This window comes from Mus pahari, chromosome 12 (genome assembly GCF_900095145.1).
Source record: "Mus pahari chromosome 12, PAHARI_EIJ_v1.1, whole genome shotgun sequence".
In the NCBI taxonomy this organism is placed as follows: domain Eukaryota; kingdom Metazoa; phylum Chordata; class Mammalia; order Rodentia; family Muridae; genus Mus; species Mus pahari.
In genome coordinates, this window is record NC_034601.1 from 32,595,931 (window position 1) to 32,609,206 (window position 13,276).

At 44.6% G+C, this 13,276-nt stretch overlaps 1 protein-coding gene across 2 annotated transcripts in view; it reads left to right on the forward strand.

Moving 5' to 3' along the window:
• The first annotated feature begins 3,348 nt into the window (after nucleotides 1-3,348).
• Hgd (homogentisate 1,2-dioxygenase) overlaps nucleotides 3,349-13,276 on the forward strand; it is a 49,818-nt gene continuing 39,890 nt past the window's right edge. The window contains exons 1-4 of one of the 2 annotated variants that reach the window (XM_029544703.1): nucleotides 3,349-3,508; nucleotides 8,985-9,128; nucleotides 10,774-10,845; nucleotides 11,764-11,852. In XM_029544703.1, coding sequence (XP_029400563.1) covers nucleotides 9,102-9,128; nucleotides 10,774-10,845; nucleotides 11,764-11,852 — 188 coding nt within the window. In that variant the 5' untranslated portion in view covers nucleotides 3,349-3,508; nucleotides 8,985-9,101. The remainder of the gene's footprint in view (nucleotides 3,509-8,984; nucleotides 9,129-10,773; nucleotides 10,846-11,763; nucleotides 11,853-13,276) is intronic. The other variant, XM_021209685.2, reaches the window with a different exon arrangement.

Consider the following 13,276-nt stretch of genomic DNA (forward strand, 5'->3'; position numbering starts at 1 on the left):
TGTGTGTGTGTGTGTGTGTGTGTGTGTGTGTGTGTGTGTGTGTGTGTGTGTGTGTGTGTGTGTGTTGAAAGGGAAAAATTGGAGGCTTGATTGGAAAGGCTTCATTTCCTAGCTACTTTACTGAATGTTAAACATTGTCTAGTCTCTGTGTGTGTGTATGTGTGTGTGTGTGTGTGTGTGTATATGCATGCTTTGGTTAATTAAAATGGCAAGCCATTACAAGAATCAAGGCCATCCATACCTGTGCTTTGTTTTGTTTTGTTTTCTTTTCTTTTTTCATCATTCTCCCTGGATGTTTACCTCACAATACCTGGCGGAGTAATTGCAAAGCAAATACTTAATTTATTGAATCATTATTATAAAAATAGAAAAGGTAGGAAATAAAGTTAGCCTACATAGGAGGACTTCCTAAATCTTATTAATAGGTTAATTTTGATTTAAACATTTCCAGCGTCCTAAAGCAAATCTCATCCAGCCAGTCTTTTCTTAGTCCTTTTGTCTCTCACACAGGGAAGCACTTATTTTTTTAATTTTATTTATTCATTTTTATATAGGGTCTTTCTATATATCCTTAGCAATCCTGGAATTCACCCGGCCTCAGACTGACAGATCCGCCTGCATCTGCCTCCCAAGCGCTGGGATTAAAAGGTGTGCACCACCACACTCATAAACCTGTCTTCAAGCAGGCACCGTAGAAAAGCACAGCACTGAAGCTGTTCCCTGTCACTCACGGGCTCCCGTGTGTTGCCTTTTAACCACCAAAGCAAGTTAGCAGTGGGTAATGAAGCTCCAAGGGTCTCATAAACTCAGGCATGCAATAGTTCCTTTCCTTGAATATACTTTCTGTTTCAAGTCTGTGTACTGTACAATTAGCCTCAATAGTACAGGGGTCTCCATCCACTACTAAGTTTGTATATAAAATCCAGAGTTTATATGCTATATAGTATCATATATCCATGCACTGTGGTTCCCTGTAAGCTGCCTGTCAGAAATTAGTCCACAAGTTTGTATCTATATCCCTTATTTCTATTAACATGCCCACGGGGCTGGCCCTGTGCATGTGTGGAACACCTCATGCACAGACAAACCATTGCAGTGCAACTACAGTATGCCATAGTCCTGAGCTCTGAAGGTTGCTTAGCTCCACAATCTAAAGACAAGATCTCAGATAGGCAGCCTGGATCCATTTTAGACCTGAACAAATGATTTTTAGCTATATGGTTAAATTATCTATCTATACTGTTAACCATCCACTCCCAAACTCATTAGTGTAGGGTATGCCGTTCTGTTTTCTCCCAAGTCTTTCAGCCACCGAGCTGGGCTGGGTTTACCTCATGGTTCTTTTGGTCTCACATGGGATCACTTACATGTCTGCAGCCATCTGGTACCCCGATTGCCTCATCCACACACATGACAGTTAGGATGGGCTGTGGAGCTGCCGCCTGGCCCCTGGAAGCTAGTTCTACCTCTTTACATATTAGTCTGAGGCAGCAGGAAATATACACATATCTGTGGACAATTTTTCAAGTCACTGTGGTATGTTTTCCAACATCATGTTTACCAAGACCCAGAGAAGAAAGAGGCTCCATCTCTTGACTTGACTTGTTTTTTTATTTTGTTTTGTTTTGTTTTTCAAGACAGAGTTTCTCTGTGTAGCCCTGGCTGTCCTGAAACTCACTCTGTAGACCAGCCTGGCCTCGAACTCAGAAATCCACCTGTCTCTGCCTCCCAAGTGCTGGGATTTTTTTTTTTTTTTTATAGTGAGTCTCACTATGTTGTTCAGGCTGGCTTTGAACTCAAAATCTTGCTTCAGCCTCCCAAGTGCTGGGGTGGCAGGTGTGGCCAGCTAAAGATGCTATTGACAGGGGGAACAGTAAAGTTGTGTTCAAGGGGCACACAAGGGCGAACCTAGGCAATGCTTGCAGTTACTATGATGCTTTCTTGCTCCACCCCCTCCTTACTCTCTCCTTCCTCCCTCCCTCCCTCCTTCCTTCTTTCTCTTTCTTCCTTCCCTCCATCCTGAGATGTCCTACAATAAGAAGTTACATGCCAGCGAATAGAGGAGTAAAGAGGTAAGAGGAGGCCATTTAAGCTCAAACTTCAAGATAAATCAGCAAAGAAAACCGCTTTCATACTCCCCTTGTGTAGGCTGAAGATCGGCCTTCGGCCACTCTGCATCTCATTTTGGAACTAACCAATCAACCAATTGGTAGCCTCTGCGGCTTTGTATGTCCCGCCCTTCTTCTCTATAGCCAATATAGGCTCAGTGTGAATGCTTTGTATTTCTTTAAGCCCCGATTTTATTGTTAAGCAGGGACAATGTGCTACTCTTTAGTGGTGCCCGTACTGGGGACTCTGTTCCAAGACGGGTCCTTTACCTCTTACCGATCAATAAACCCTCTACTGTCCGAACCCTCCAGTTGCAAAAGTCTGATTTGTCATTCTCTTCTTTTTGCCAACTTGTTTACAGATTAGGATTTAGCTGCTGGAGAATCGGCTAAATTGACTGACTCAGCTGCATTTCCTTCCTGTGCTGTCGCATCTGAGTTTTGGAATAATAAAACCTACTTTGCAAAATTGTTTTTTTTGTGGAATTAAATGAGGTAATGTCTGTGGGGGGAAATCTGGCATAGACTAGTCTCTCAATATGTGTTTTCTTCCTGACCACCCCCAGTCATGAAGTCGCTACCTTCCAGTGATTTCAATGAATGGCTAAGATAAGGGACAAGGGAGTCCAGAAGACAGCTGGACAGCAGTCTGCTTTCAGAGGCGTAAAGGCATTAGCAAACAAATGGCTAAAGAATTGTAAGCATACTGAATACATTTTAAGAAGTCAAGACAAATGACAGTAAACATCTCAGTTTACTTTAAATGCAACCAACACGAGGCTGTCAGCAGTTCATGATCTGGGAGCTGAGCTCATGCACAGGAGACAGTGGCAGAGAGCATCCAGTCCTTATGCCCTTCTTCGGGCTGCTTACACCAGGTCAAAGCACATTGCAGGGTTTTTTTTTTTTTTTCCCATGGGCACTGGATACTGGCCCTGCACCTTCCTGACCTGAGTCAGGACTAAGAGAGAATTCTGTTACATCTGACTGGTGCTAAGTAACTCCCACAGTTCTTTTCTTAGATAGCTTTACATCCTCTGCCTTTGGGGAAAAAAGAGACTTCCTTAAAGTGGAACAAATAATTGGTCAATGTTCATGTCAGGTGAAAGAGACCAGTCCCCTGGAGGGCGGGGAACATTCTCAGAAATGACCTGGGGTTAAAAAAAAAAGAAAAGAAAAAAAAAAGGTTGTGCAAGAATTTTCGATGTAAGCATGTTGGACTTTCTAGTGTGTCAGTTAAGCAACTCTGCCCTGAGCGACCTCCTGATCAAGGAAACACAGGGACCTGGTAAAACAACAACGTCCAGAGAGTAGTTTTAAAGAGACACAGGAGCATTGGTACCTCACAAGCTCCTTGGCCTGGGTCTCCCTCCAGCAGAAGGGAAATGGCAGAGTTAAAGGTAAGAAACCATCTGGCTGGACTTGGATTAAGACAGGAGAGTGTTCTAGGGGAGGAGGGGTCACTTAACCTGGATGGTACATCAAGCCCCAACACTAGAAAAAGAAAGAACAGAACAGAAATGGGGAGAAAGGAAGGAAGGATTGGAAGAGCTGGAATGAAGAGATGTCTGACAGGTCTATTGACCTTCTTCAGCAAGAATGTATGGAGTTTCCTGGTGTCAGAGTTGAAAAAGACTTGTGGGTTGGGGGCTGTAGAGATGGCTCAGTGGTTAAAATACTCTCTGCTCTCCCAGAAGACCTAAGTTCAGTTCCCAGAACCCATTCAGCAGTTCACACTCCAGGTCCAGGGGCGCTCTGACACCCTCTTCTAGCCCTGTGGCTTCTGTAGGCTCCTGTGCATGTTACACACACACACACACACACACACACACACTTGAAGAACTCAAACACCCCCACCACCCACCACCCAGACACACAGACACATAAAGACACCCCCACACACTTGAAGGACTCAAACACCCCCACTACACAGACACACAGACAGACACACAGACACACATGAAGGAGCTCAGCCTAAACCCCGTGATCAGATGCTACACCACAATGGTAGTAGATGTGATTGAGCTTTTTTTTTTTTTTTTTTTTTTTTTTTTTTTTTTTTTCGGTTTTTCGAGTTGACAAGTAAGAGGTGACAAAAAGCAGTAGTGTCCTTGCCTTTGTTAAGTCCTAATATTGTCATGTGGATCTGAGGACCTGTTAAGAGCTCACCTTCTAAATGGATGTATGCATTTCTCCCTGTATCTCCTTGCCCACTGCTCTCCGTCATCCTGTGGCTGCATGCTCATGGACTGGTTCATGCCAGCCACTTCAGTGTGCTTCATCTACTTAGCCATTTGGTAGTCCAGACTCAGCTTTGGGCGGTACTTTTCATTTAGCATGCCATTGAGAAGAATTAGTAGGTCATGTGCTACACGTGCTAGGTGTTTTAAGGATGTATTAGCATTCTAAACCTAGTGGGTAGTTTAAACCAATAAGGAAAGCAAGGTTCATAGAGACAAAGGGACTCATCCAAGGTCCCTGCTGGTAAATGGTGGAGCCCGTAATAGAAGCCAAGAGTTTGAATTGCAGGCCCACAAAAGAGTGTTGGTGGCACCTGCTTAGGTTGGGCCTTTGGGTCAGGGAGAAGAAGTGTGTCCCCAGTGTCTAAAACTCTTCCTAGTGCTTAGCTCAATGCATAGGACCATAACCAGAATATCCTGGCACATTGGCTCAAACTGAGTAGGGCAGGCTTCCTAGACCTCTTCCTGAAAGGCAGGAATTGCACACTGCCAGGAAGCCTTTCGGTCAAGGCCCGGATGGTAAATCCATCCGATCCCTAATTAGTAGACACCCGAAAGTGCTTAACTCCTGAATAAGGAGTTTTTCTCCTTTGTTTTCACACCAGATTTAGAGTTAGCTTTCATTCAGTGTTAGTTTGTGACACAGCAGTCAACACAGCCTGGGAAGGGAGAAATTTCTCAAAAGAAGCGTTCCTGGGTGAAGTGACAAAGGGTTAGTTAGACCAGAGGAAAGGCCTCATGTGTAGATGCATAACACACAGAAAGATCTGTGAATCCCAGGAACCTAGGAAGATCTGTGAATCCCAGGAACCTAGGATTTCAGCTATCTTGGAGCTGCTGCATGGATGGAGGTGCCCAAGAGGGGACTAATATGTAGATGAGAAATGAGGGGAGAGTGGGCATAGATAATGAGGACCATTACGCCGCCAGTTGAAGATGTGGAGGAAGGAGAATTCATAAGAGTTTTTGTTTTCTGATGGAAATCCTAAGAGGAAGTTCATCAAGGGAGGAAACATCCTTACCATTTATAAATAAATCATATCTAAAATCCTGTCCTGCCGCAATTTTTAAGCAACTTATTATGCAAACGCTACCACATGCAAATGGCATGCTGGCCTTTGTTCTCAGTTTCAAAGGCTTGCCCAGCCTGCTGTCTAATCTCCATAAGGAAAGGTTATCTCAGAGGTCAGAAATCTAAACACAGAGAGCCAGATCAAAGCAGACTCATCCCAATGAATAAACATTATAAAACTTAATTTAGCATCTTTCTCTCATTCCTTCCATCATTTCAATGGCCATGTCAACACAAAACCTCTGGTGAAATCATGTTTATGTAAAATCACAGCTAGAGAAAGAAAAGTCAAAAGCTGAAACAATTGCATCATGTTTAAGGTGAATTTGTTACATTCTGGACTAAGCCACTTCTGTTTGACCATTCCTCAAATGAAAAGCTGGTTTCACATGCGGACTTCTGGCCCCACCAGCAGAACCTTGACTCACTAGATTGGGTCTGAAATGATTCTTACGGTGAGAAGACCCATTGACCTCTGGTTTCCTGATGGGTTACACCAAATTGCCATAAACTTACTGGGTTAAAACAGCACACTCGTTCTCCTGCACTTTGGTAAAATGGATATTTGAAATCAGTCCCACTGGGCCAGCCTCAAAGTGTGAGCATGGTTGTGCTTGTCTGGGGGGGCCCTGAAGATTTCTCTGGTTTCAGTTTCTAAAGAGTCCACATTCCTTGGCTCTCAGCCCCTCCTGTGTCTTCAAAGTGTATTACCCAGATCTCTGTGGATCACCTTCTACCTGGGTCCTAACAAAACGTGTGAGATTACATTTAGTGAGCACTCAACCTGGAATCTCACCATCCCCAAAGCTGCTTCCCTGTTCCTGTCTGCTCACATTTCCAAGTTCACTCCAAGTTATGTTAGAACCACTGGCCTTGGGTGAGGCAGCCAGAGGTTAGGGAGGCCTTCCCTAGACTCCTTCTCCAAGAGTGGAGAGCAGAGAAGACAGAGTAACAGGGGTGACGGAGACCAGAGGAAGAACTGGCTGCCTCTAGTCAGGCTCTTAGTAAGATGGGCATGAAAACTGCATTTGACCCCATGACGCGAGCCTCCAGGGAAAAATGTCTGCTCTTCCTCCTCAGGCCAACCCAGGAAGACAGAATTAGCTGTGATAGGATACTTTCTAAACTTCTCACTCAAAGGCCATTCTGTGCAGCCCCACACTCAGGGAAAGGTACGGCTAACTACGATGTCTTTGCCCAGGAATTTACCTTTTAGCTTTTGTTTGTTTTGGGACAGGAAGGAATAGTTACTTGATTTTACTGTTGCTAATTTACCTCTTAGCTCTATGACCAGTTTAAACTCTGCTTTGTTTCCTGTACCTGACAATTGTGAACCCCAAGTCCCTTTGCTGGTCTCTCTCTCTCTCTCTCTCTCTCTCTCTCTCTCTCTCTCTCCCCCCCCCCCCCCGTCTTTAGTCTAGCCCAGGATGGCCTTGAGCACATCATGTAGAGGGATGACCAGGACATCTTCTTGCACCTCCCAAGTACAGAGATCACGGGCTGGCTGAGCCACCCACTTGGCTCCTGGGTCACTGTTAACTGAACACCTTGAGGACTGTTTGTCAAGAGGCTGAGGTTTCAAAGTTCTAGGCCTATTTAAATATAAGTCTACTCAAAAGCCTGTCTCTTAGTTCCAGGCATTAAAAAATAAGACACAAAGATCATTTCAGACCATTACTCAGCCTGTAACAGCAACATGCAAATTTCCCTAAGAACCTGGTTAGCAGAAAACATAGATCCTCTCCGTTTTTTTTTTTTTTAAAGAGGAGTCCTAGGCCTGCCCCCACTCTCCACCCCCCTCCCCCCAGGCTTGTCTCTATATCCATAACACCCAGTAAAAGGAAACATGGTGCCCATGTGCTCCCCCCATCAGGTGTTACCTGGAACCTGACTTCCAACCTCTTTAAATAACTCTGCTAAGTAAATCATGTCCTGGGGACCAGGGAAGAATGGAAAAGCTGTGTGCCAGTGAACAGCTAAAGAAGAGAATGTACCCCAAGTCACATGGGCCCCTGAAATGCATTCTTTCATTTAACAAGTATGCATATGATTCTCTTGGAAAGAAAGAAGATCGTATTTTTATATAGCATCAAATTATTCAGGAATCTGAGCTGAAGGAAACATAAACACGCTCGCTCGCTTAATGTCAGGGTTTGGTTTGGTTTTGTTCTGTTTTTTGTTTTTTTGTTTGTTTGTTTGTTTGTTTTGTTTTGTTTTGTTTTTTTGCGGAAAGTGCCTTTTTACATAAGCCCAGAGGCAGCTGGAGTGCAGCTTGGGTTTCACAGCTGATAAAACCAGAGTTCAGATTCTGTCCTTGGACTAGAAGCCTTGAGACAGCAGCTGCAAAACACAGCTCCCTCCACTGCGAAGCCTCCGGCGGCGGCGGCGGCGAAAAGCCTCATCTAAAAGCTCTTACAGACACCTCTCTAATTTTGCTCCTGGAGGGTTAGGAAGACCGACCAACTAATGGTGACTCAGCAGCTGCCACCTGCTTTTTAAGCTAGTGCACTTCCAGGAGGTGGGGGGAAAAAAGGATTCAAAATTGCTCCGTCCCGCCCTCCCACCCTCCCCTTTTTCCTCTTCCCCTGAGAGCTTTGGGTGGCTGCCTTCCCAACCGACAGCTGTTCTTTCTGTATTCTTTCCCTTTTTCCTTAGAGGACAACCTTAATCAAATGCTTTAGAATCTAACTCTCGTTTTCTTCGTTTCCTACGCGCCTCTAACCTCTGTTCAGAGGCCAGCGGTTCCAAAGAGCAGGCAAGGTTAATCAGTAAAATCCACTCCTGCCTGCCAGAAAGCTCAGCTGGCCAGGGCAGCGCTTCAAACCTCCCTTCCTCCCTGCAGATAGGAACAAAGCCACGGCCCAACAAAAGAGAGAGGGCTCTGTCATCCTCCGCGGCTTCTGTCGCCCGGCTGATCTACAATTCTGTTCATAGAACTGAAGATAATTTGAGGTCATTACTGAGTCTCAACAGCTCGAATTCAGTCCTGTTGGTGGTGAGCATGAGGCTCATTTTGAGAGAAGAAAATTGTACTCGGTGGAGGTTCAGGGTTGCCGATGGTCTCTGCCATTACCCCAAAGCTATAATTCCAAACTGCATGCAGCTTGGAACAAATCTCATTATAATAGAACTCGGTTTGGGGGGGGGGGAGCGGGTGGAATTCTGATACATTTTCAGAGAGATTAAAAAAAAGAAAAACGTGAGGGTTGAGAGGTATCACTCAGTGGCAAACCACGTATGCATATGAGGCCTCAAGTTCAACCCCAAGCGACACCCCCCACTCCCATCCCCCCCCAAAACTGTGTCTGATGGGAAATGAATAATTTCACTCCCATTGCTTTCTAGGTCATAACATTTCATAGTCTTTCCAAATATAGACACTGCTGGCCTGATCGTAGCTCACACATCCAAGTCCGTTACATCCAGCTCATTCTTCCGCTTGCTGCCGAGAACTTTGAAGGGCCTACCCTCCACCCACACCCATCCTCCTTATATCTCTTAAAGAACTGTGCTCATATGGTGATATTTCACTCACCCAGTAAGGCTGCGCTCTCCTTATCCTAGGCTAAAATCAACTCCTGTTTAAGTTAGAGCAAAGGGAGGTGGAGTCCCAGTCACCATGGCAATCATGCACACCTCCCGTGTGAGAAACTCTCAGCAGATGCTCACTGAAGAACTTCCATGGGCCAAGACACAAGGTACACAGAGGTAAATAAAACTGGCATGGACCCAATCCTTCAGGAAACATGGAGGGACAAAGAAGAGAGACAGTGACAGACATACAACAGTCAGGTGACAGTCCAGTGTGATAAACATTGCAGGAATAAGTATTGGGTCACAATGGATGAGCAGTAACTAGGTCAAGACGTATGGAATCTGCCGCTCATCCTCAAATCGCCCAAAGGATCATAAGCATGATTTCATGCAACTGTTTCATAAATAAATTTCCAGAGAAGGAATTAAGATGTTCAAGGAGGCTAATGGGATTCTGATGCATCTAAGGCTTGGGGCAACTGAAGTATCGAGCCACCATGGCACTCACAGTTTGTAGGCCAGCCTACAAATGTCAGCTGTGCACTCATTTCCCAAGAAACAGAGACGACTTAATTCAAACCAGCAGTTTACATGGTCCCTAGTTCAGTGGTCTATTGACCATTGACCTGATAACTGAGATCTTTACCAATTACCATCAATAAAGTAGTTTTTACCGTAGGAGTTTTAAAATTTTCAAGGGATGCCTGTAAGTTACCTTGTCGTAAGTTACCTTGTTGAGAAACTTAATTTCCCCCTCTGTGTTCTAAGCCTAAGAGATAGCAGCCACAGTAGGCTCCATTGTATTGTTCTGAAAAGACTGGAGGCTGGAACATCTCCTGAAAGCCTCTCGGTCTGTCCTTAACTCAACCCTTCTTTTCTTGTATCCACACAGATGCAAACACACACACACACACACACACACACACACACACACACACACACACACACACACACACACACACACACACACACACACACACACACACTATGGGTAACCCAGATGATTTTTCTAACAAACATATTCCTGTTGCTTTAAATCCCCATACCTCCTTCCAATTTGGGGTTTTGGTTTCTTGTTTGTTTCTCTGTTTTAGGGTGTTCAAAGGAAAAGGAGCTGCAATGTACACCCAGCAAGTTACTGCTAATTTGGAGTCAAAATGATGACCAAGCCATGTCCCTCCCAGGAATTTCCAGACAGAACCAAAATTAAAGAGCTTATTCTTGAAATGGGATCATTAAAAGCAAGCTTATAAAACCAGACAGGAACAGTTAAGGGTAGAACAGTCTGTGAAATACCCAGCATTCCTCTGGTTTAATTGCAAATATTTAAAATGCACACAACATATATTTATTTCCTAAATGGTTCACCAGCCAAGACACAGCAGACATTATATACAGAGAGCATCATACACAGATACATGCCCTTGTGGCTATTCTTGCCTTTGTTGATTGCCAGTGTTGTAAAAATGCTCTCTAAATCCTCTAAAGGGATAAGGATATGGCCCGGGAGCTTGGTCACCTCCAGCTCAGGTGTGAGGACCAGAGTTTGGATCTTCAGAAAGCACTTACTTGGAAGAGGTATTGTCAGCGAGTCCCGGAGCAAACTGGCTAGTTAGTCTAGTGGTGAGCCTCCAGTTCCGAAGTTAATGAAGATACTCAACATCACTGTGGTCTTCCACATACACCACATCTTCACCTCCCCCCCCCCCACACTCACACACATAAACATGTATTCGTGAACACAGGTGTGCACACACACCTACACAAATAAATAAGTATAGCTCAGTAACAACGAAATTTGTATTTCTGTCCCATGTAGTACATTTCTGGATTTGGGAACGAGTGTGCTTCAGAGGACCCTCGCTGTCCAGGTTCCCTGCCAAAAGGACAGGTAAGAATGAATGGAACACTTGGTGTGCTTCAAACTACAAGACACGCCTATAGGCCCAATCACTCCACCCAATACCTCTCTTCAAATTTAGCAGGTGAACTGTCCCATTTCCAAGATCATAAGGAAAACGGAGTTACAGCATAATAGCAATAAAAATATTAAAACTGGATTTATATTGGCATTTAGCCATGGCAAAGGATCCAACCCAAATTAGTGAGATTAACTACAAGGCTTCCAGGATATACCCCAAAGTCTAGGATATTTTTTCTGGGAGTTCTGGGAACTCTGATGAGAAACTAAGTTTCTTGAGAAATCTATGCACAGTAATAGTAGTAAAAAACTACACTAAATAGGTTTAGTTTCAAAACTTTTGGGTGGTTATTTCATGATATGAAAAGTACTCATAGACTGAGCAAAGTGGCATACACCAATAATCCCAGCAGTCAGGAGGCAGAAACAGGGGGAGCTCAAATTGGAGAGCAAGTTGAGCTACATACCAAGACCTTTCTCAAAACAAAATAAAAGAAATTCTCATGACATAGTATGTCCTTTTCAAGAGGAAAAAAAAAAATCCTGGTTATTATAAGCCTGTATGTCTCATAGGATCCTTTTTTTTTTTTTTTTTTGAAATAAGAACAGAAAGAAATATTCAGACATTAATATTGAGTTTCTTTGGTTGGCAAGGTAATGGGTTATCATTTGTATTATAAATTTTCCACGATAAGCTTGTGTAACTCTTCTAATTGGGGGAAGTCACGAAGGTATTCCAACTATACATGGGTTGCAGGAGATAGTGGTCCAGAGCCTCCCCATTCAGACCGAGATTCCCCCCTCCCGACCCCCCACTGTACTGGTTGATGGGAAGATAAGATGCTTTAGGCATTGCAATGATACCATGTGTTGCCTCCTCTGTTTTAGAATAATCCTCAGGTCTGCCCCTACAATCTCTACGCTGAGCAGCTCTCGGGATCAGCCTTCACTTGTCCACGAAATACCAATAAGAGAAGGTATGCGACGAGATCAGCTATGGTTTACAGTCTGTGGGAACTGTACCCCAGCCACAGTCTCCCCCAAAGTCCTCCTTGTGAGCTGCATCCTGGGTCCCATCAGGGGCATCCAGGCTTGTTCCCAATGAGCGATTGGCAGAGGAAAGCTAAGGAACAGCTGTACAAGGGCCAAAAGCAAGCACGTCCATTTCCTTTACAAAGGTTCCCTAGAACGCCACAGGAAATGCTCCCCGCAGTCTGACTTTCCTCTAAGGACTCTATAGCTTCAAATTACAGTCAGGGAAGATTCAGACATTTTTCCCCCCTGGCTGACTGGAAGCTTTATGTTCTTTGCCTGAAAACTGATAATCCAAGCTGATGTGCTTGAAAGGTCATGTAGTATGACCCCTTGTGGCTGGAATTAATAAGGCTTTTCCTCTTTGGAATTTGCCTTTCCTGGAAACCAGCACAGTCATCGCTGCATAGTGTGGCATGGCCTGTGCTCTTCCTAACCCTCCAGGCCGCCTCAGTGAACTTGCTCTCTAATCAGCTTCTAATGGAGCAGGTTGAATGCAGATGCTGAAGACCCAGGAGGCAGTTAAGTGTTGTGATTTGAATTAATCACATCTAATTGTAAGGATTTCAGGGCAGGTCTCTACAAAGAATGGTGTTGCTGGCTTAGGAGGGTTGAAGGAGAGTTGGAGTGGGCCTTACACTGCCTAGATAGAAAGAGGAAGTGGGTTTATCTCCATTGATGGAGTCTTCCTGAGAAGCAGCTGGGCCAGTGAGCTCTACAATGCAGAGATGCCCATAGGTGTTAAACCTTGCTTCCCTTCATAATGAAAGGATTCCACTCTGCAGGCAGCAGGTCCCCCGCAATTAAGCCCTTGCTCCTTCTTCAACAGTTGTATGGTATTGAACACAGCGTCTACCCTTTCAGATCCCCTGCATTGGTCAGTTGGATCCTGAGAGACAATGTAGGTGAAGGAATGGGGGAAGAGATACAATCTTACACTTGTCCAAAAAGCAAGGATTAAGCTGGTTATTGTGAATACCTGTAATGCCAGTCCTTGGAAGGCTGAGGTGGGAGAATGAAGAATCTGAGGCCACCGTGGACTAGGTAGTGTGTCTCAAATCACCAAACCAACCAAGCAAATAAGACACAAAACAAAATCAGACAGGTAATCAGAGGTTGCTTCTACCGTTATTTAATCACTTCCTCTAGACAAGATAAGGTAACCTACAGACAGTCCCTATCTACTCTAATTTATGACAACCTGGCCTTGATGACTGTGTTCCTGACTCCATGGTCCATCTATACACAGGCCACCTGGTCTCTGGAATCTGCTGCCTGCCCCCATTCTTCAGCAGTCTCTTCAGCCAGCAGGAGCTGAGCTCTGTTCCAGGAGGCTGAAAAGGAGCTGTTGGCATTTCATTAAGGAACT